This window comes from Cinclus cinclus, chromosome 7 (assembly GCF_963662255.1).
Source record: "Cinclus cinclus chromosome 7, bCinCin1.1, whole genome shotgun sequence".
NCBI classification, from domain to species: Eukaryota; Metazoa; Chordata; class Aves; order Passeriformes; family Cinclidae; genus Cinclus; species Cinclus cinclus.
This window is the reverse complement of record NC_085052.1, coordinates 18,207,850-18,229,838: the sequence shown is the minus strand read 5'-3', so window position 1 is coordinate 18,229,838 and position 21,989 is coordinate 18,207,850. Positions and strand designations below refer to the sequence as shown.

Genomic DNA, 21,989 nt, shown 5'->3' with positions numbered 1-21,989 from the left:
TCATTGGGACCAACCCAACTGGAAAGGAATACTGACATTTTATGCATCATGAAGACAAATTCCTAAACCCAGTCTGTTTCAACCACTCTGATTGAAGAAAATAAATGCACTTCATCCTTTCCAAAGGATGCAGCATGGTATTACTCTTGCTCTTTGTCCAGTTTGAAATATCAAGAGTTCTCCCAGTGCCTGCACTGCATTTCTTGTAGTCGAGCACTGGAAGGGGTGGAGCAGAGACCTCAGTGGCCCTTTTGTTCATGTTCCACCATGTTCAAAACCTCCAGCTAAATCCAAGAAGGTTTCATGTGGAACTGTGCAGGTGGTGTTGAATCACACATCCCAACAAGGGAGTATTAACCAGGCTTTCCAGCTGTGTGGGAGAGCCCATTCTTTTCCTACCTACCACATTTCTGGACATGGAAGAGAGAGGAAGTAGAAATAGGCATTCAATGTGGAAATTCCAAAAACCATAGTTTGGTGCTGGGGTGCCATTTGAGAGCCAGTGGGGTGAAAGTATGTGACTCTGCTGTAACTTGTCCAAATTTCAGTTATTTTCTCATCAAACTAGATGTGATGCTCAATCCCAGTTGTTTTGCTCCTGGACATCAGGTAAAGACTGGGAATTGCATCCTTGTGGTGGTCTTGGAGACACAATGTAGTCTTCATCTGCTTTGGAGAGGGAGATTTGCATGTCTGTGTGGCAGCTACCATGCATCAGGAGAGAGGCCACTCCAACTTCCCTGTTCTCAGAGAAAATAAGAAGAAATCCAAAAGCTTTTCTTTTAGTTTCCACTTCCAAACAGTTCCTGTGTGTCAGAAGACTTGCTGAAAACAAATGTGGAGCTTGAGGTATTTGTTCATTTCCAAGCAGGGATTTTAGCTCTGTCTTCTTCATTATTCCCACTGAAGTTTGAGAGGTTGTTCATAATAAAAAGATTTGGCAGTTTCGTGATTCACTAGGCTGGGTATCCAGCCAAGATATAATGATGGTTCATCAAAAGCTGTCATCTTACATTGCATGTGCTGGGGATTTCAGATGATGGAAGACAAGCTGAAGACCACAGAGCCTTAAAATAGTAAGGAGTGGAGAACTGCTCCCTGAAGGTATCATGATATAATAAAGTAGTGAGCACCCCATAAACTTGAAGGTCTCTAATTCACAATAAAAGGGCCCAGTTTCTGAAAGCTCAAACTAGACACCAAGCTCTACCCCCTGAGCTGTCTTCTGATAATTCCAGAGGAATCTAGGCAGTGAGTTTCCCTATTTCTACTCATTATTTTTAGGTACTTGTCAGGTTAGAGTTGTGCAGCTGCTGTACAGAGGAGTATGATGGAAGAAAGCTGGGGAAGCCTGGAATGCCAAGGGAAGACCAGTTCCATGCATCAGGTTAGTTCAGTCCCAATTTTATTCCACTCTCTTTAGATTTTGTTCATCTCTGCAATCAGTAAATTCCTCCTGGATGCATAATTGTATTTCCTTCTGCTTCTTCCCAGCTGCCTAGCTCAGGTAAGGACATCAGGCAAGCATGACTGAATCATATCAGGAGAACAGGTGATATGTTAGATGAGGAGTGAGGAGCTGAGAAGAGAGGTACTCAAAATATGTCCCAGCTGTAGCCCTGGACAGAAAAAAAAAAAACCCAAAACTAACAAAAAATATAAAAGATTCCAGTCTCTATATGTTTTATTATTGTTCTCTCATTTACCTCATCAGTGTTAATTGGGCTGTTCTTAATACATGGATGTGACATAGCTCACTAGCAGGAAAGGGACCTCTGGAGCAGCCAGCCTCTTGCTTCTCTGCAGGATCGCTGCTGGGATCCCAATTTGTGATCAGTAAAAAAATGGGAAGATGAAAGAGCATAGTCAAAGCTCAGAAATTCAGGGTGTATTGTCTTATGTCCATCTCAAAGATGGACAGGTTGCTAAACCTGAGACTCAGAAATGAATGACATATGAGTAGTTTTTTGGAAAATCCAGAGAAATTATTTCCTTTCCAAGGTAATCTAAGACCTTTGCATACTCTGTTAGGGATATAATATTTGTCTGAGGGATAGCAAACCCCCAGATATTAATCTCAGAAAGGCTGGGAATGGCAACACATAGCTGTATCTCCAAACATTTTTGTGCAATTTCTTTCATGTGTGTGGGATTTTCAGCAGTGAAAGTGCAAAGAAATCATTTAATGCTCATAAAGACCTGACCTGCACCCAAGCTGAAGCACATAAACTCTGACTTGCAAAAGCAGTGAGCTAAAAGAAATTAGTTGTTTAGACTTTTTGTGCTTTTAAAGGACTTCTCAGGATGTGTTTGAATTTAGGAAACAGGATTTAGTTTCAGGATTTATTTTGAGGGTTCAGGGATTATTTTTTAAAACAAGAATTCTCCATTCTTTTATTTAATTTCCTGCCAGTTTCCTTCAGTTTTAGTTTTGATATTTCTCTTTTGCAGTTCACAACTTAAGTAAAGGGAGAAGAAAACCTGGCACAGAAGAAAAGCAATTGTATAAAACCCAATAATAGATTTTCTCACTTTTTTTGTTTCATATTCCCTTGAAATTTCCTTCATGTGTTAAGAATCCTGAGTTCTTTATAACCACAGAAAATAATAAGTGCTGCAGACAGAACCACTCCATCTGCATCAGCTCAATTCCTTTATTATCTGTAGTTTATTGCGCGTGACACTGCGCGTCCGATCGTGGATTCCTCAGACCGACAGACCTGCTGCTGAAATCAAAGGCAGTTTTTGGCAGCAGCAGCCACAGGACTGCACTGGCACAGTCACAGGTTATGTGCTTCAGGGAAAATGCCATCACACTTGAGAGCAGAAAGGAGTAAGCTAAAAGGTGAAGGAAATTATGGTTCCAGTATTTAATATTTCTGTTTATTTTTTTTTCTTTCAGCTTTGTTGACATGGGAAATGCAGAGCTATAGTGTTTACATTAACCTCTGCTCTGGAGAAAATCTGGAGTAATACAGAAATGGTTGGGATTATGCTTTCCAGGATCAAATATTTTGTATTATTTTTAAGAGTAACTTCTGTGCCATTTTTTCCCAACTAGGATAATTGCTTTGAAAGTGATATAACTATATGCAGATTAATCTCCAGTAAAATGGAAGTAAAGGTGAAATAGAAGCAGCTGTTGACAATTTAAAAAATCTAATTAATTTTAGAGACACAGTTTTTATTATCTGCCTCTGGTTTTGATTGTGAAGAGCTGAACTAGCTAAATAAGTTCTGGCTGAAACAGTTCCCCTCTTGCAAATGTGATTAATTTGTTTCCTTCCCACTTGCATACATAATACTAAGCAGGGCTACAAGTGCCTTTATGGCCACCAAGAACTCCAAATGATGCCACAGTTCAGTGTAGTTACTGTGGCAAGGAGAATTGGGTCAAGTTTTCTGCAAATAGAATGGAGGGGAGTCCTTGCTCAAATCAGTCTTTCTACATTTGGGAAATTCGAGACATTTCTTAGAAGAGCTTGCAGTGACATCTGAAGGCCATGCAGCAGAAAACCAGGGATCTGAAAATTCCTTTCCTTTCCTCTCTGATAACATATTTTTCTCATGAGGTACAGGAGCTGTGTGAATATATTTCAGGAAAGCAGAAGCTGTAACCCTAATTAGTTAATGGGATGCTATTCAAGTGCTAGGAAATGGGGAGGGACTAGGAGAAGGCTATCTTTAGAGTTCCAGCTTGGAAGAACACTCAGGAAGCCAAACGTTGACTAGCAATTTGTGTGCTGCTCTGGAGGCAAGCAGGCTGGGAACATTTGCTGTGAGCATCATCTGTTTCTTGTGCTTTTTGATGGAACATCCAGAATTGCATAATCCATAGGGAGTTGCCTGCCCATAGGTCCTTGTTCTTTGACAGATCTGTCACACTTCTCAGAAATCAAGATGCAAAATCCATCACTCAGGGACATGGCATATGTGTATCAGATACTCTCTGGGGGATGAAGAGTCCATTAAACAGCAAGTCCTTAAACTCATCCATATGAAGAATTCACATCTGTGACAGATAGAATATGGAGGGTACCCAGTGTCTAACAGGTGATCTGAGTCTAATGTGCTACTAAAGCACTATCAATATTCATTTTATTTCAGCCTCTCAGAGATGTCTGTGGGTGATCCCAGAGGGGTAGGAACTGCTTATGCAGAACCTGAGTGTGAACAGCAAGATCATGTTGTATGAGAGGGATCATGGGAAGCAGTGGCACTCCCAGCACTGGCACTTTGAGGCAATCATATCATTGCCTGCATGATGGATGTAGAGCTGAAGATCTGTCCTTCAAAATGAAGCTTATGGTAGAGGTCTGTAAACTTTGCTACATAGAAGAGGAAAAGTGAACGAAGTTGTATGCACAACAGCTAGTGAATCTGTAAGAGATGAAGGCACAGCAAATTTATTACTCATTAAAGGAGGTAGCCAAAATGTGGAAATCAATGGCATTAAGACAAGAGTAATCAGTTGGGTGAAATCATGGAGAATTCTTTTATGAGAATTTTCTCTCTTCTTCACTCACTGAGAAGAATGAGTGATTCACCTACTTCAGCCTGTTAAATTAAAATGTCAGGCATTCTAGTATACCTTCTCCATTTCTTGTTATGATTCCATTTGTGGGTTCTTAATGAATTTTCTTTGACTGTGAAGACTATTGGCAAAAGTGTGAGATTTTGCATTGAAAGCAGATTTTATAATTAAACAAGAGCTCAATTACTGGGTTTGTGGTTTGGTGTAGAATTCTCATTCAGGCTCATCTTAAGCTCCTGAAAACTGAATGGAGGTTTTATTTAAAAAACTCTCAAGTATCTTGACTGTGGCTAAAATTTCATCTTTAGATTATAACCAAATGAAAAACATGTAGAGGTTCAAATTTACATCCAAATTGAGGAGTATTTCAGATTTTTCAGATTTATATTCTGGCCTACTTACACATGATCTTTTGTTCCTTAGCTAATTTCTGCTTTCTGTTTTGAGTGTTGTGGGTGCTGCTGCTGTATTTCAGCAGTTCTGAGATCTCTGGTGGTGGTTTCAAGATATGAGGTATGCACTGACTATTGCACAGCCACTTTCTGCGCTGGCAGGTGCCGCCGTGTAGTCACACTCCTGCTGACCCTCTGTGAATCCAGCAGATGCCCTCTGGCAGCAGTTGGACCTGACTTTGCACACAGCCATTCCTTGGCTGTCTCTGGGTTTTCCATGAGTGGAGGCGGGACTGAGAAAAGCAGAGCTGGCTGGGACCCCTGGCAACATCATGCCCACACTGTTGAGATTTACTGCTGTACAGTGTCAGTGAGTATTTGACTGGACTTACTGGGAGAAGAGCACTATGTGGATTTAGGCTTGGAATACTGCTAAACTTTCCTGAGCTTTGCTGAAAAGGTACCTCTGTGCATTCTTCAGACACCACCATCCTCAGATTCATGGGACAAAGGTAAAATCTATGTTAGTGAACTTTTTTGAAAAGTACCACCCAGCTGGGTAACTTTCTTTAACAGCAGCAGCCATTGAAAATTCATTTTTAAAAACAGTTTTAAAAAGTCTGCCATGTAACAACCTAGGTTGTCTGTGGGTGCCCTCTTTCATGCTGCACAATCTAGCCATAATATTACAGTGATGCCTGTGAAGCTTTTGTGGATCTTTATCTCCTCTTCACCTCTTACTCCTGATGTCCATGGTCCTTTGATGTCCCTTCAGCTCATCCGTTTGATTTCCTTTGCTCCACTAGAGAACTGAGAAAGTAAATCAGTTGAATTTTTTCTCTCAAGTCACATCTCAAGCTTCAGTCTTTACTTTTGAGGGAGTCAGTATTTTGGTTCTCTGTGGTAAGGGTGGCAGCTACCAGAGAACCCCCTACCACCCCTCATCTGTGCAGGGACAGGACTTGTTCCAGTACTGCCCTGGATGAATCTGCACTTTGGAATGGAGACCCCTGAACAAGGGCAGGTCAGAAAACCCACAGGATGCAACACATCCCTTTGCAGAGGTAGTAGCTCATTTTTGAAAGCAGCACAGTCATGTTTGCACACTGTTATCCTTCAGCTGATGAAGCAACAGAAGCTGAAATCTTGTGGATGTAGAGGGAGGAGCTTTCTCATTCTATTTGAAGACTGTAGAAAAAAAAATCACCCTTTTTCTTCTAATGATGCTGCAGAGTATCCCCACTCTCCACTCTAACTACCAGCAGCACATCTTCAGCCAACACTGTAAAAAGCCAACACTGTAGATTTAAATTACTCTCCCTGCATGGCATTACCCTGACCAGACCCTATCAAACCCAGTACCCTGAAGCACCTAACCTCCTGTTTGAGCAGAGGGTGGCAGAGAGGGTGCCCCGCTCCTGAGAGAAGGATTGTTGTCTGGCAGGGTGCTCAGCAGCTGCGGTGTAGAACGCACCGACAGCACCAGGGGCTGGGGGATGTCCCGCTCCGCTTTGTCACAGGACACTCTGTTATGCTGAGATGTGACACTAGATGGTGCATTCGCCAAATGATTGGAAAAGATGGATCTTTCCGGTGCCCAAACCTTTTGCCCAAATCTTTTTGTGCCATCTGCTGTGTAGTAACCACAGCACCTCCTTTTCACAGCTTTTTACAAAAGTGACCCTTCCCTGCAAGAGTCAAATTCCACAGCTGCCAGGGTGGCACTTTGAGACTTTGGCACTTACTCATATAGGTTTGGGGGATTTTTTTTTTTGTGTGATCACATTAAATTAACAAGTCAATTAGAAACAAGCAAACTTCAATGTCATCTTGAGTTCAAGGGTTGCTTGAGGTTGGATAGTGGATGTATGTTATCCCACTCTTTGCCTTGGTCATCTGCTTTTGATCTTCATCTTTTTGATGCTTACTACATACTGAATGGCTGACCATGCATTTTAATATTTTTAGGGTAGGGTCTTAGACCTTGCGTATAAGGAATAAATTATACCGAATTAACTACACTGATTTAGAAATTGATATAGTTAAATCAGTGCAGTTCTCCTGAGCACTTTATACCACTTCAGTTTAAGTCATGAGTCAGTGAGTAAAAAATCAATTCTGTTGGCAGAGAACGAGAAAGATTAGACTAGATCTTCAGACTTTCTATCTCAGTATTTATTAGGCTACGGCCTCTTCAGGGCTTGTTGCTGTTCTCTTTAATTTTCTCTGCCTAATGGACCTGATCCAGCTCTTGATGGCATAAATGAGGGATTTTCTATGACCTCCAGCTGGGAGCTGGAGATGGCAATATCTTTATTAGAAACCTAGAGAGGCTTAGAATGACAGATAACTCAAGCCTGTCTCCTTGCTGCATACTGAGTTCTCAAATTGTAGCTTATATTGTAGAAGTTGCATCTGCAAGGACAAATATATTATTCTATATTCAGGGCTGGAAAATTTGTCCTCTAAAGACGGAAATATCTACTAACATTGTGCTAGGAGTATTACTATGCAAAGAATCATAATCTGATTTGATTTTCTCAACCACACCTGATAACATATACTTTGAGGTGGGATGAAAATTATTCTTTTCAGGAATTTCCACAGATTTTGTGCATTCTGGTTGGATAGACTCAGGACTGAGGTAATTCCTGTTTTTTTTTTTTTTTTTTTTTTTTTTGTTTTTTAACCAGAAACTGGACTGATGTTGCACTCAAGTAAAAAAAGCACAACTTTTTCAAAATGTGCTTCAAAAAAGTCTTGCTTTATTTTGTTGCTGTTCTCTTTCTCTACCTTTCTTCACACTTCTACAAACTATTACTAATAAGAAGGATGTCTAAGAATATGCTTAAGAATATACTGAGTTCTACTCACTGAAAATTTTGCTTATTCTTCCCAAACCTTCTTACTCCTGTCTGTAGAAAGCAGCAGTTCAATTCTTGGACAATCTATCTATTCCAGGAAGAGTAACTCACTTGTTTACAAATCTAAGATTTAGTTTAGTGCAAAGTAATCTTTCTCATTCTGAACTAGACGTTAATAGAGCTGTAAACTCTGTAATAACCAACATACAACTCTGGCTTACTCTTACAGTTCACCTTCAGCTCCTGGAAATCTTTGTATTTCAAGTAATGATGCCACCTTCTACTTCCATCTCTATGCCAAATGTGATTTCTTGTGGTTTTTTTACAGGTCTATAATGGAACTTACATCTTTGCCTAAATTCCTTTGGACAAGTGACAACAAACTCCTGCATCACCATTTCCCAGACATACTGGCTACTGTTCATACCACACAAGACATCCCTGAAGAAGTTGTTTTTGGACCATGCATGCTCCAGAACACCCTGCTGGACACTGTAGCTTTCATTGCTCTCAAGTGTTCTGATAGACGGAACATCCACTATGTATTTAAGGTATGAGAAAAATCTGAGTGTTTGGTGTCAGACCTATCAAAAAGAGTTACACCATCCCTGAGAAGGTAACTTTGCAAGGGGTAGGTTTTTTGTTTTGTTCAGCACAAGTAACAGTTCCTTCAAAGAGAAAGGGCCCGTGGATTTGTGATTTATGAGCTGTAGACTGGAAGGACCTAAGGGAAACCATTTCCTTTGCGGGAAGAATACAAAGTCCCACTTCTATGCTGATGATTGATGACCTGCTTCAAATCTGACTTGGAATAGGAGGGAAGAGGGACAAAGAGTTTAGTAACCTGTAGTTTAGGTTTTGTCAGGACAAAGGAGGTTTATCAGGAGGTGTGACAGCCCTATGAGAACAGAGAGAGAAGACTGTAGCATTGCACTGATTCGTGCAGGTGATACATTCACAGCATTTATTTACAGATCTAGGTAACTGCTAAACCCAGGGTATTCAGTTATCCTTAAAAGCGAAACCGCAACGGCAGTCAGGCAACCAGCCCACAAACCCTTTGGGCAGCCACAACTTATTTGCTATTAGTACATGGACCTCCTAAAGTTACCTTAGATCTGTATGTCTGTTTTACAGCTACACTTTTCAATCACTGTAGGGAAGGCAGAAACCCCAGGATTGTAATGGACTATTAACTCTCAAGCTCTAGTTCCCCAATTTTATTTTTGTGATATAGCCACTGCTAGTCATGCTGACCACTTACCCTGGCTTTCTGTGCCTTGGAGTGCCTTTCAGGCACCACTGGTCTAAATGAAGACAGGTGTTTTACAGTGTGAGGAAGGCCAGTTTCCCACATTCTGTGGCATGGATGCATCTGGGACTGATCCAGGTCTGCCTAAGACTTCTGTGCTCTGGAGGAGACAAATCCCAAGGCGTATGAGTAATATGGAAGATACAGTTGGGAGGCAACCTGTTCTATGCTTCTGCTTTAAACAAATTAAGAGAGAGAAGAAGAGGCTTCAGGGTTTATCTGACTGTTTTTAGTGTCTGGCACAAGTTTGCTTTCTTGGACAGTGTTATTTGTACTCCCAGAGACCAACCAACTCTTTGGAGAGAGTTGCCTTGAAATGAGGCTTTATTTTTGGAATATTTCTGTATTTCTCCTGGGAGTTTTGAATTACTGTAGAGAGAGCCTCAAAGGTTTTCTACATTGGAAGAGCCCTCTAGAGGGATGGCTTTAGTGTTTTTCTACACTTGAGCTAAGTAATTGCTATGCAGAAATGAAATTGGATGCCCTAGTTGGCTCAGATCTCTGTCTTTTGGCATTAAATACATTAAATTCTGTGCAAGTAGCTGTTTCAGATGCAATCAGTAGTCCCATATCCTGTTAAGTACTCATAATTAAAAGTAAACCTTCCAGAAATCAGGGACTACCATTAGGCTCCTAACTATGTGTAGTAATTAATTAAAAATTCAGTCATGATGCTATGTTGTCATCATGGCACTGAAGTGCAAAACAAGAAATAGGTTTTGCTCTTTTGGGCATAGTACAAACAGAACACACAGAGGAATGATTTGGCAAGCTGGATTCATTGCAATTGAGATTTCTGTTCATCACAGTTCATCAGCACTCCTGAAAGACTTTAGGGAATATTATTTCTAACAAGGGTTTCATCATCCTGGGCTTTTTCTTTCAGACCAAAGAGGGACTTAATAATTTATTATTTCTTCATTTTCTTGGAGACCATAATTTGAGCTCCTTGGCCCAGTCTGTACACTTGGTCAAAGAAGGTGCCTTGGGCAGACATTGGCACAGGTAGCTCTTTCCAGCTGATTACTCTGCCCCTTACAGCTCCTTGGGGGTTTTGAGGAAGAGCCTTATTTTCTCTCTTCTCTTCCAGCATCTTCCAAGGGAGCCCCATTCCTCCATAGCCCAGCTATGACTGAGATGCTGGGCTGTGAAGGCCTTATCTCATGTATGGGTGCAAAGGATCCATCTGGGGGATTGACATCTCTAGGAGCGGGTGCATTTGCTGGGCTCATGGTGTCTCTAAACACGTGGAAAAACTAAAGCTGGTTCATGCTTCTAGCTGGCAGCACCCAGATCTTATCTTACATCTGGTACTCCTCACCTACCTGAAGCTCTCTTGAGCTCTTTCCCTGGAGTTCTGGTTCCTGGCAGAGCTGTGCTCCCTTTGACTTTGCTTAGGGCACCGGGCGGCTGCTCGGTATTTCTGAAACACAGTAACTAAAATGTGACAGCCTCTGTCACAGCTATTAGTTAACAGCCACTGTGTGTGGGCGGGTGTTCTTGTGCTGCTGTCAGGCACTTGTGTTTCTCAATCATTGTTAATTACCATGGCATTTAGAGAGAACCAGTTTCAGGGCATGCTAATTTATTTTCTCTCTTACACTAAGTAACTCTTATCCTAATGGTCTCTTAATGTTTCATTCTTGTATCCAAGCTACTAATGTGATCAAACTTTTCAGGGTGGGTAGTAGTCAGTGAAATCCAGAGAAATAATTAGACAAAATGTTCCTGGTACCAAACACCAGTGAATGGCTGCCCTGCGATTAGTGGAAAACAGAGAGCTATACATTGCTTGGGGTGAAATTTAGATCATACTTGTCATTAGACATTTTTCATTTGCAAACTTCATCCTTTCTAAACAGTGTTTTAGTGATTCAAAAATTAGTTTTTATGCATATAAGTGTTGTCCTTGATCACCCTGCGTTTTAGCCTTCAAGCTATGAAAATCTTCCCCATCTTTCACATACTGCAGAGGGCACAGATCTGCTGTGGTAAACACCAAGGAAAAAAGTATAAAGAAATAATCTTTCCCTAATCAGTGTAATAAGGTAACTAAGATTGGAGTCACAGACTGAGTGAGGAAGACAATGCCAAATGTTTTGTACTTATATTATTTCATTGTCAACCTGTGACTAAATGGCTCAGGAGTCCTGTGGAGTAAAAATTATATGTGATTTAGGACTATGTTGTAATATACACAAAGAATGGAAATTTAATTTGAGCAATAAACTCAATATTATTTTTAAAAGTTTTTAGTGCCTGACCTTACAACCTGAGAAATATTTTTAAACTGAATTTGTTTGGTATATCTGCATGCACACGAACTAAAAGTAAATCAACCCCTTGCAACTCTCAGAAATTATTTAACAAAAAGTATTGATCTGATGAGGTTTAGCTGTTTAGATACCTTGAAATTAATTTAATTAATCTAGCAAAGGTAAAAACTGAATATATAATTTTATTTACGAAAAAGGAAAGAGATCATATAAGTGCTTCTTCGTTGTATATGTTAAAATATGTCTTTTATGCAATCTAGCCAAACAGGTATGCAGATGTTTACTTGGGGTATTGAACCAAATGCCCCATGATTTTTCTTAGACCCCCTGATCCATATCCTCTTATGTCTGTGAAAAACTCCACATGCAGCTGTCCTGGGTGTATGTTCATTCCCAGTTTCACACTGCACTGATCCAGGGGACTGCAGATCTCTCAGTCCCCAAATGACAGCACTCGCACATCTCCTGACCCATATCCCATTTTCATATTCCAAGGACTGAGACCCCTTCTTAGAGAGGATCACACCTCCTGTACCTCAGTGATCCACACTTGGCCCAGTCCCATGGGATGATCTGCACAGGATACCAGGGCTGGCTTTGCCATGGGAGGTTACACGTGAACACTGGTGTCTCCTCCTCCCTCCACACAGCTGTATTCCCACAGCTCCCAGCTCCCACGTTGGGGAGGCTTTCTCCCTGTTATGCCTTTGGATTTGGTGACACTGGCAGGTGTATTGGGCCCACAGCTTTGTCCTATCTGCTCAGTGTGAGGCAGAAAATAGGCTTTGTTCTTGGATTGGATGAAAATCTTGCTTTGGGCCTCAAGACCTGTAACTCACTTTCTTTGTGTCCTGCCTCACAGGTGGATGTTACGTCTGTGCACAGTCCCACAGGACTGCCTTGGATGAGACTTGTACAAGCAGCTGCCAACAGCAAGGAGCAGAACTTGGAAGCTTACTTAGAAAACAGTCAGTTATACTATCGCTCCACCAGGAAAATCAGTAAAAATGAGGAACTGCTTGTCTGGTATGATGAGGAGCTCTCCAGCCTCTTGGGTTTCAATGAGATAAAGGCTCAGAGTCCCCAGAATGGTAAGCACCAAATTGCTGACTGCAGGGGTCACTGAGGACAGGAGTCTGTATCTTCTTTAGTATGTGGTTGTCTTGTAATAATACAAAACATATCTAAATCTATAGCTGCTCTGCTAAGAGAAAAGACCTTCTGCTTCAAGGTTTGAGCTGAAGGCATAGAGCAAGAACCAATTTGCACTTCTTGATGCCATTCTCATTGGCACTTTCTAGCAGAGGATGGTGCACTAGGGATTCATGCTAAATTTTTGAGCTATGCAATGGAAATCTATGTACTCTCATAACTTGGAATCCTAGAAGTCTAAAGTACCAGTTGGAAATAGGCCTTTTTTAGCACACTGAGAAATCAGGTATAGGGTAGTGTTTTGCTTAAATCTTGTAAATTAGCAGATCTTTAAAAATACATAACAAACCTAACAGTCCAGAATACAGCACCGTCGGCCTATTTAGTGTGGGACACAGTGGAAATGAGGAAAAAGCGCAAGCTTTAATTTCTGAACTGCTGCTGGAAATTCATTGCTCCAAAAGAAATTGACCTGGAAATTATTACAAAACTAAAAATCCAGATTAGAGAAATATCAAGCAAGTCAGTCAGGTCCATTCCAAGTCTGTCTCCAGCTGTAATTTTCTCCAAATTTTACCTAGTTAGAGGAACAAAACCCTTTCTGACCCTTTAGTTGATTTAAATAAAGCTTATATAGATTGGTTAGTAAAGGTATAGGTTGGTAAAGATATGCGTTAGCAAATTCATATGGAAATGTGCTCATCTGTAAATTAGTATTAAATTAATACAGACACATTCATAGAAGGAACTGACTAAATCATTCCAGGTGGTTTCAGTGTATTCTGTTACACACTGCCAGCCCTTTGAGTTTACCAGGGAAGAATGTTACTTGCACAAGAAACACTATATCTAGACACAAGACTTTAATCTCACAGGTATAATGTTCCACTCATTTCATCAGCCTTATTTTCTTATAAAAATTTCAGCTTCTGTAGTTTATAAAGTGATCTAAGCTGTGCTGAGTCCCAAATTAAGAAGTTTTAATTCTACTCAACCAGTTTATGAACTTTCCTATGTATCCCAGACCTCAGGTGCTGTCTGGAATCACTTGCATTTTGAAGCTGCTGTGTTGTGAAATAACGTAACATGGATATAGATTACAAAGGTTATGATGTACCATATTTGTGTTGATTGCTGAATTTTGTATAATTTGTTCATGGGAAATCAGTCATCCCAGTGAACCAGAGGTGCAGTAGGTCTGAACACCACAAGGAAAGAGTGTTCTTTATTCCTCCTGCCCATCACTGGTATTATTTCAATTTGAATGTAATTTTGTGTGCCACAGACATGTGTGCCTGAAGGCATATAACAGCTTTCCAAAGGAGTATGAGTAAGGGCTTCAGGCATTAAGGTCGGATGATTTTTCAACGATATTAAACTTCCAGAGTATCCTAAAAATAGAGGGTCATGTAAAAATCTTTGAATCCTGGTCTAAAACTCATTATTTCTTGGATATAGAATATTTAATGTTCATCCTGAATTAAAGCCAGTGACTTAGTTAAGAAATGTAGACCCAAATCTGGGTTTAGACTTCAAATCATTATAAAGTCTAAAGGGTTTTATCTAGATCATGGTGTACTGGCCATTTTATGTACGTTTATGTAATATAATTACATTTTATGTAATAAAATCTAGGCTTGAGAGTCTAAATGGAGTAATTTCTGCCAGTAGCACAGAAGCATGGAAGCAAATAAGCGTGAACCACTTTGCATAGCAGGAAGGGACCTGGTTCTGCACTGGCATTAGTTTTACCATGTGTAACCTTGTATGACACAAGAGGTGTTCCTGATTTTTTGTGTCAATTACGGGATGAGGGCCTGCATCCACCCACAATTCCATCTTTGCAAAACTCATCACTTGTTGTCTGTTTCTGCAGAGTTGAGATGCCACGAATGTGACCAGGTCTTTAAATGTGAGCATTCCTATGTGTCGCATGTCCGCTTCCTCTGTGTCCCAGAGAAGAGCGCTCTGCTGTGGAGAAACTTCCAGAACCCTAAAACTGAAAAGAACAACCTAGCTGAGCAGACCACAAATTTTCACAGTCTGGCAAGGGACCTGGAAGTCAAAATGGCAGCTTGTAAAGATGATGTACGTGGTCTTATTGGAGAAAGGAGAGCAAAATCTGAAGAGGCTGAGAACAACAGGAGCAGGAAAACAGTGCTGTGGGAGAAAACCAATAATTTGACTGAGGAACATAACTCTGGGGGCAAGGAAGAGGTTGGGGGAGAGCATGCATTGTCTGGTTCTTTCTGGAAGGTTAGTTCAGGGAGGCAGTCAGCTAAGAAAGATGCTTTAGAGCAGAAGCAGAGTGCTTTCACTGAGGTCAGGAGGATGAAAGAGAAGCTGAGAAATGAGAGAATGCAAGAGTCAGAGCAGGAGGATGGCACGGTCCCTCTTGATAAAGAGCAGGTATCAAAGGAAGTGTTGCTGAACTCCTCGGGTAGTGCATTCTCCTTTGTTTGGCCCACCAGAGCTCGAGGAGAGCAGAAGAGTGCTTTCAGCAAACCCAGTAAGTGTGTAACAGAAAGAGCCACAGTAAATTCTTCTCGTCTCATGAGTGAGTCAACAAAGAGCCTGGGAGAGCTATCTGGCTTCATTGCCACCACAGACATCATGTGCTGCAGCACTCTTCTCAATTCCAAGTTCTTTGTCAGTGATTTGTGTAGTGCTCAGATGCTGCAGACAAGCATCACTCGGAGCAATGTTTTCCCATATACCTCAGAACCGTGGCCCAAGCGAGCAGGAGGACAGTTACAAAACACCACCACCACTTCCTCCTCCTCCTCCTCTTCCTCCTCCTTGACTCTTCTTCCCCCCACCTTCACATCCTTTGGAGTGGCTGCCCAGAACTGGTGTGCCAAATGCAACCTGTCCTTTCGCATGACATCTGATTTAGTCTTCCACATGCGGTCACATCACAAGAAAGAATACTCCTCAAGTGAATCCCAGTGCAAGAGGAGACGAGAGGAGAAGCTGACATGTCCCATTTGCCATGAGTACTTTCGAGAACGCCATCATTTATCCCGGCACATGACTTCTCATAATTAGAGCTATGCAGATAGATGTTACCAAGGGACCAGGAAGGTTAGATGAAGAAGGGAATGATAGCTCACTTAAATCCATTTTTTTTTTTTGAGTTTACATTAATTTCTTTCAGGAAATCACTGTTTACAATAATTTATAATAGATGCTTTGCGAAAAAAATATGAAATGTTTACAAGAGTCTGAGTGGGTTTTAAGTTTTGAAAACTCAACCTAGCCCTTGTCAACCTATTTTTGAGGAAATAAACTAGTGAAATGAATCCACATGCAGTGTATTTTGCAGAGTAGGGAACAAAAAAATAGATTTGCAAACAGAGTTGTCTTTGCTTATATTTGATTTGCTGGTGTCTGTGCAGTACAATGTAAATACATAATAACAACCACCTTATTGAATGAGGAACCTTTAAGCATTAGAAAAATCAGAGCTTATATCTTAAAAAAAAGTTGCTATTTCTAGCAGCATCTACTCCTTTATGTTAGCTGAATCAGCTCTCTTACCAAATGTTTGGGTTAAAAACTGACATCTTACCATCTCCTTGGCTTTGAAAAAGACCTGAATTTAAGATTGAAATCTGTGATTGTCAGCAACTGACCTACAGACTGCTGAAGAGGATGGAACTTCTGAAGCAGAATATCCAAGTTCTGTTCTAGGTTCTGCTGCTTTTGAAATATCTTTTAAAAAGTGAAATCAGTGTGGGTCTGTATCAAAATGTGAGCTGTTGTCAACCTTATTGTGTAGACAGGAAGCAAATGTTCAAAGATCTGTGTGACTTTAGTAGGCATACAGATCTGATGGGAGTAGAGTTTAGCCTGTGGCTTTCAGGTTTTGGATATACCGAAGGAAGCAGTTAGGGTGTCCGAGTTACAATTAAATAGATAGAATCTGCACAGTTTAATTGTGGATGAAAAGCTCTGTTGTGATAACTGCTAGAAGAGAAACACAAAATGATACAGGTGTACATGAATTGCACTGCATTAGACCATCTTGTCTATCCTCTGGTTTCTGCATGGCCTACTTCCAAATTTTTTAAAAAGGAAATGGCATATTCTTTCTCTGCCTGTCTATGAGACATTTTTCTCTTGCCTACTTTGTTTTGAGCTTTGCTGAGTCTCAGCAGCAGATAAATTTATACTGCTCAGTTTGGGAGGAAACACTGTCTACTGTTACTGCAGTCCGTCTAATTGGCCTTTTGTTACTTTTAAAATCCATTTAGGGGCTTGATTTTGATGGTTTATGACACTGTGTTCATCAAGCAATCATTTCTTCTGCTCTTGTATAGTATTTTTTCAGGTTGTCTGATGTTTTTCTGGCCTGTCTCTGAACTTCACCTGCCTCATCAAGGGCTATTATTCCTTTTCAGACAGAGAATGATCAGAAACCACTTGTTTCCCAGCTGAGGGTAAAGGACATTTCAATATGCTGTATATGTTCTACCATACTGATGATATAATCCAGTTGTTTTTTGTATCCTGGACAGAATTTTGAGTTACCATGACAATACCTAGCCTGATAATGCAAGTATCAGCAAGTAAACACATCTGAAGTATAAAAGAGAGACCGACAGTCTTAGGCTGTCAGCTGGACCCAATTTAACACACTCACTGTCACCTCTTGGGAAATTTCTGTATGTCAGGAGATTGTATTCTTCCCAATATGTTGCTGTTGAACATTAATACATGGCTGTTTCCTATTAATAGAAACATTTTTGTTATTGCAGGCCAACCACTGGCTGTGCACCCCAGCTTTATTTTTGAAAACGAAAGTGGTAGAACTTGTTACATTATGCCTTTGAGTTCAGGAGACAGTTCTGATTGGATTGTAACACAGCTTTTCAAGGTCAGTGGTGGAAGGCCCTCCACTTGAATCATTAAAAACCAAAATGAACAAAGACTGAAACACGGAGCACAGGGAGTGACCTTGCACTGGGTAAGGGATGGTGTGGTTTCCTTGTAATCTTTCCATCTCTATTTTGTGTCCAATAACATTTACTGTGTAAGGAATATATTTATGGCAAAGTTTAACAGGCCAAATTTCACTCCACCTGGGTGCCAGCCAGTTTACTGTGAAGTCAGTGTCCATAAAGTGTAATGAAGGACTCTGTGGTCTAACTGCATTCATATGTGGTCAGGGTTATATTTCCCATTAGTAGTTTAGGCCAGATTGTGATCTCATTTATTCCAGTGCAAATCTAAAATAATTCCATGTTGCTACTCCTGATTTATATTAATTACTTTAAGATCAGCCTGGCCCAGTATAAATAAGACTAAAGATTTTTGGTACCATTACTGCAAAATGTTCTCTTCTGTACTTACTGAAAGATGCCATGTTTTCTTAACAGTTTTATGATTAGAAACCTAGCTTCAGATTTCTTCTGGAAAAAGACAGGACTAGCTGTATAATGCTCCTCAGTATTATTTTGGCACATCACTTCAACATTACCCTGTTCCAAATGCCTGTTTTTCCAGTGCACTACACCTGGTGTATAATTTAGATCGGAATGAAGCAGTACCAAATCTTCCTGGTTACATGGTTTGACTGGTTTTGTGTTGGACAAAGTGTAGAAAATCAACCAGTGAAACACAGATGCTAAGTCTCAAAACTCTTCAAATGGTATGTGAGACTTATAGCCTGAGAATTCTCAGCAGTAATCAAGTTCTTCACTTTGCTTATGGTATGAGGCTTCAGCAGGCAGCAAGGTTACAGGGAAAGATAGCTTCCCTTTATGTCATGGAGTTGTTTTCTTTGGGAAAAAAGAAAAGCTAAGAACTCCTATCCAATTTCCTTGTGGGCATACCTCAGCCACATCGATTTATATACTGTGATACCAAGTAATGTAGGAATGCTTTCTGTGCACAGAGAGAGCAAGTTAGGAAGAGTGGCAGAGCTGATTCAAAATACAAAAATGAGGAGAGGTTTTAAATAAGCTTTATTTCTGGTATTTTCCTCACCTCCTCCAGCCTGGGGGCAGTGTACTGTGGTCCTGGTCTGTAAAGCTTTAGCATTTCCCTCTTGCACCATGAAAATCACACTGTGGGCAGTGTGTGCAATGCTGTCCTTGTTATTTTGTAGGTGGCCATCAGTGTAAAGATTGTGCTAACAAATTGCTTCTTATTCTGAGGTAAAAGGGTTTGTGAACTAACACTTATTTAGACAGCAAACCATACAGCCACACAATACGACATCTTGTTGCCTGTTGCATCTGTGCTGGTATCAGTGCAAAAACACACAGATCAACAGCACTAGAATTTGATTCCCTATGTGTAAAACCATCTCCTTGTGCAGGCACAGTGAAAGTCTTTTATGTGTCTCAAATTTAACTGAGTGTCTCATCTAAACTGGGTTACATAAAACAGGGGGCTTATCCAAAATTTTTGCAGATTTTATTTCTTTAAATGAAAATACCCATATTAAAGCTGAGTGAACCAAATATTGAACAGGCAGAAGGAAGCCTAATGAGACAAAGAAAAACAAACTTCCTATAATTGAGTCATGCTGGAAGCTTATTTCCCCTTATGTCTAGAAGTCTGAAAATTTAAATTGGTGCAGATGAAATCCTGCTGGAAGGAAAGCATTCCACTAGAACAGGGGGTTGAAATGAAATGAAGGACTGCATCCTGTCCCTGAAACACTGATTTTACAGGAGAGATCTCTGTCTTTTCTGCAAGTAGAAATAGTAGAGAAGGGAGAAAAATAATTTTGTTTATAAAACAAGAGGAGACAATTTGCAGTGAGCTGACTGGTTCTTTTCCTGTCTTTGTTAGCAACTGACTGTTCATTTTGATCAAACTACTGTTTCTCATGACCTGTTTCTGGATCAGTGAAAAAAGACACAACACAGTGCTGTCAAGCTTAGCTGTGCAGGCTGTGTTTCTGCAATGGATAATGAGTTTACCCATAGGAAATGCCAGATTACGATATTTGTTCACTCACTGATCATTGGTCCCTGATTTTTTTCTAATGAAGATGTGTTTTTCCATCAAAATGACACTCAGATATGCTTTTGAGAAATATATATTTACTTGTTTTTTATGAGGTAATTTGTCACTAATCAAGGCAGTTTGTACACTTCCTTGGATCTGCAGGGCACAATTTGGAAATCGCTGGACTAAGGCAGCACAAAAGAAATAAAGATGGCTGTAATTTCTTGGTTAGAGGTCTATGACTGCTGGAAGGAAAAAGATGATACTGCTAGGTAGTCTGATACAGTAACTCCTTTCTTCCCACCTTTCAAAGGAACATGATTAGGACTAAAATTCAGGAAGTTATTCTAGGTGGGATGATAAGAAAATGGTGCTACAAACTGTGGAATTTCCATGTCAGGTCTGGAACCAGATGAGAGAAGGGTGGCAGTTTCATCATGTTTCCTGTAGTGATCTGGAAGGGTACTTCTTGAATTGCTTGTCCTTCCCTAAAAACTTTGTAACTTTCTCATTTCGACCACAAACTATGGACTTTCCATAACTAATTTGCATTTGTGCTTTTGTGAATTTCAGACATTTCAGTGCAGTGTAATTTTCTCCACAATTACTGACTGAAGTTCTGTGAGGTCTAAACTCATTGAGATGAGCATAACTATGACATAGCAGTTTGTGAACACAGGAAAAAATGCTTTTAACACACTGGCCTTTGCTAAGCCTGGCAGTTTTAATATTAATTAGCCAGTACTATGAAATAGTAAATAGTATTTTGTCAAGTAATAAAATTTCTCAAGGTTGGACAATAGTTTTCCACTGAAATCAATCACTTTAGTGAATTAACAGCATTATTGATTTTAAATGGACTCACCAGCAATTGCATCTTCACTGTTTGTTTTTCCAACTGGATTCCAGTTTCTGGACATATTTATTTTACATATGTATTTCCCATATTACTCTGGGAAGAATTTATTTGCTATTTGTGCCCATATAGTATAGCTTTTTATCCTTGATGGCTAAATGGATGGCTAAAGTTTCTAAATATTTGGCTTAACAATTAACATTGTTTGTACATGACAGCACAACTGATTGTTTTTAGGAAAACAAAGCAGTTTATCTGGATCATTGAGATATTAAAAAGGCTTAACAGACATCAGAAGAAATACATTAGTGTTGTTTACTCATTCATTGACTACTCCATTTGTTTCCACATTAAGAATATTTAATATTCTTCATATGTATATCATTTTACATGAAATTCTGTATGGGTTTTAATTCATTAAAGTATTTTCCACAACATTGAGAAGTTTAACAACAAGATAGTGCATAAAAATCAGAACATGAAAATGTCTCAAAAGAGTTCAGGTTAGTGATCACACTGAGTCTAGTTGATAAGACAAGTAATAAAAAAGATGGGAAATCTATTTAGTTCACAAATTTTTCTTCCTGTAAAAACTTGAAGTGTTTAACATAATTTATTTTAAAAAAATGGCAGGAACTTACAAATGAGCAAATGAACACCAATGTGTAACTGCTGTACACTCTAACTGAATTCTGGGGGACCATTTCCCGAATTTAATTACCTTACAGCTGGCCTTTGGTAGACATGAGAAATCCAAGCTCTAGATTAAAGTTACACATATTTCTAAATAATTACAAAGATATATGTTTAGGAATTGTAGGAAAGACAAGGAATGTTGTGCATTAAGCTCATGTCAGTATCTCTGTGAGTTATCCTGGAATACACTATCACTTCTTATTTAGCTTGATAGCAGCGTGCAAAGTATATTTTTTTTTTCTGTCTTTGGGGCAGGACAGCAATCTAATTTTAGCCTTAAGTACAAACATATGATTCTTTTCCTTGAGTCAGTTGATCTGGGCACTGGCTAAAAGAGTCAATGCACTGCCTTTGCTCATCCTCCCCTCTGACAGACACTGAGAGAAGCAGGCATGTTCCTTTCAAATACCAGGTGTCTTGGCAACCCTGACAGACTGGGAATGGTTATTTTTGATATGTCTAGGTGAAATAGAGGATACATAATTTAGCTCTTGCAATTTGGAAAACAGACTCTTCCAACTACTGTTAATTTTTAAAGATGTATAAATAGGAATGTATATAATTTCCAAAGAAGACCCTTTTACGTCTTTAAAGTTGTTCACATGCTTTCAATACTGACAACTGGGATTTTCTATGGGACAAAAGGAAATCTGTGATTTGTAGTTACACTTTAAAAAACTGACACACTGAACATTTACATTTGATTACAGGAGAGGAATCCAGAAAACCCAATGAATTATTGAAGTATTTCAACCATGCACAGAAAGAGCAGGGGAATGGGGAAGAATGCCAGCATGTGGGAAAGGAGTCACTTTGAGCTATGTATGGGGAGCCAATCACAGAGACCACAGAGATTGAATTGCAGCTCCCGCTTCTTTCTAGGGTTTACACTTGGGTGGCTATCTTCCTTTTCATAAGAACTAGGGATGTGTTCCTCCACTGGG

General features: G+C 39.9%; 1 protein-coding gene across 1 annotated transcript; it reads left to right on the top strand.

Annotated features, from left to right (window-relative positions):
* The first annotated feature begins 8,125 nt into the window (after positions 1-8,125).
* On the top strand, positions 8,126-15,578 carry ZNF488 (zinc finger protein 488). The gene is made up of 3 exons (XM_062496892.1): positions 8,126-8,341; positions 12,241-12,469; positions 14,407-15,578. The coding sequence occupies exons 1-3, from the start codon at positions 8,126-8,128 to the stop codon at positions 15,576-15,578; spliced, it is 1,617 nt and encodes a 538-aa protein (XP_062352876.1).
* The last annotated feature ends 6,411 nt before the right edge of the window (positions 15,579-21,989 follow it).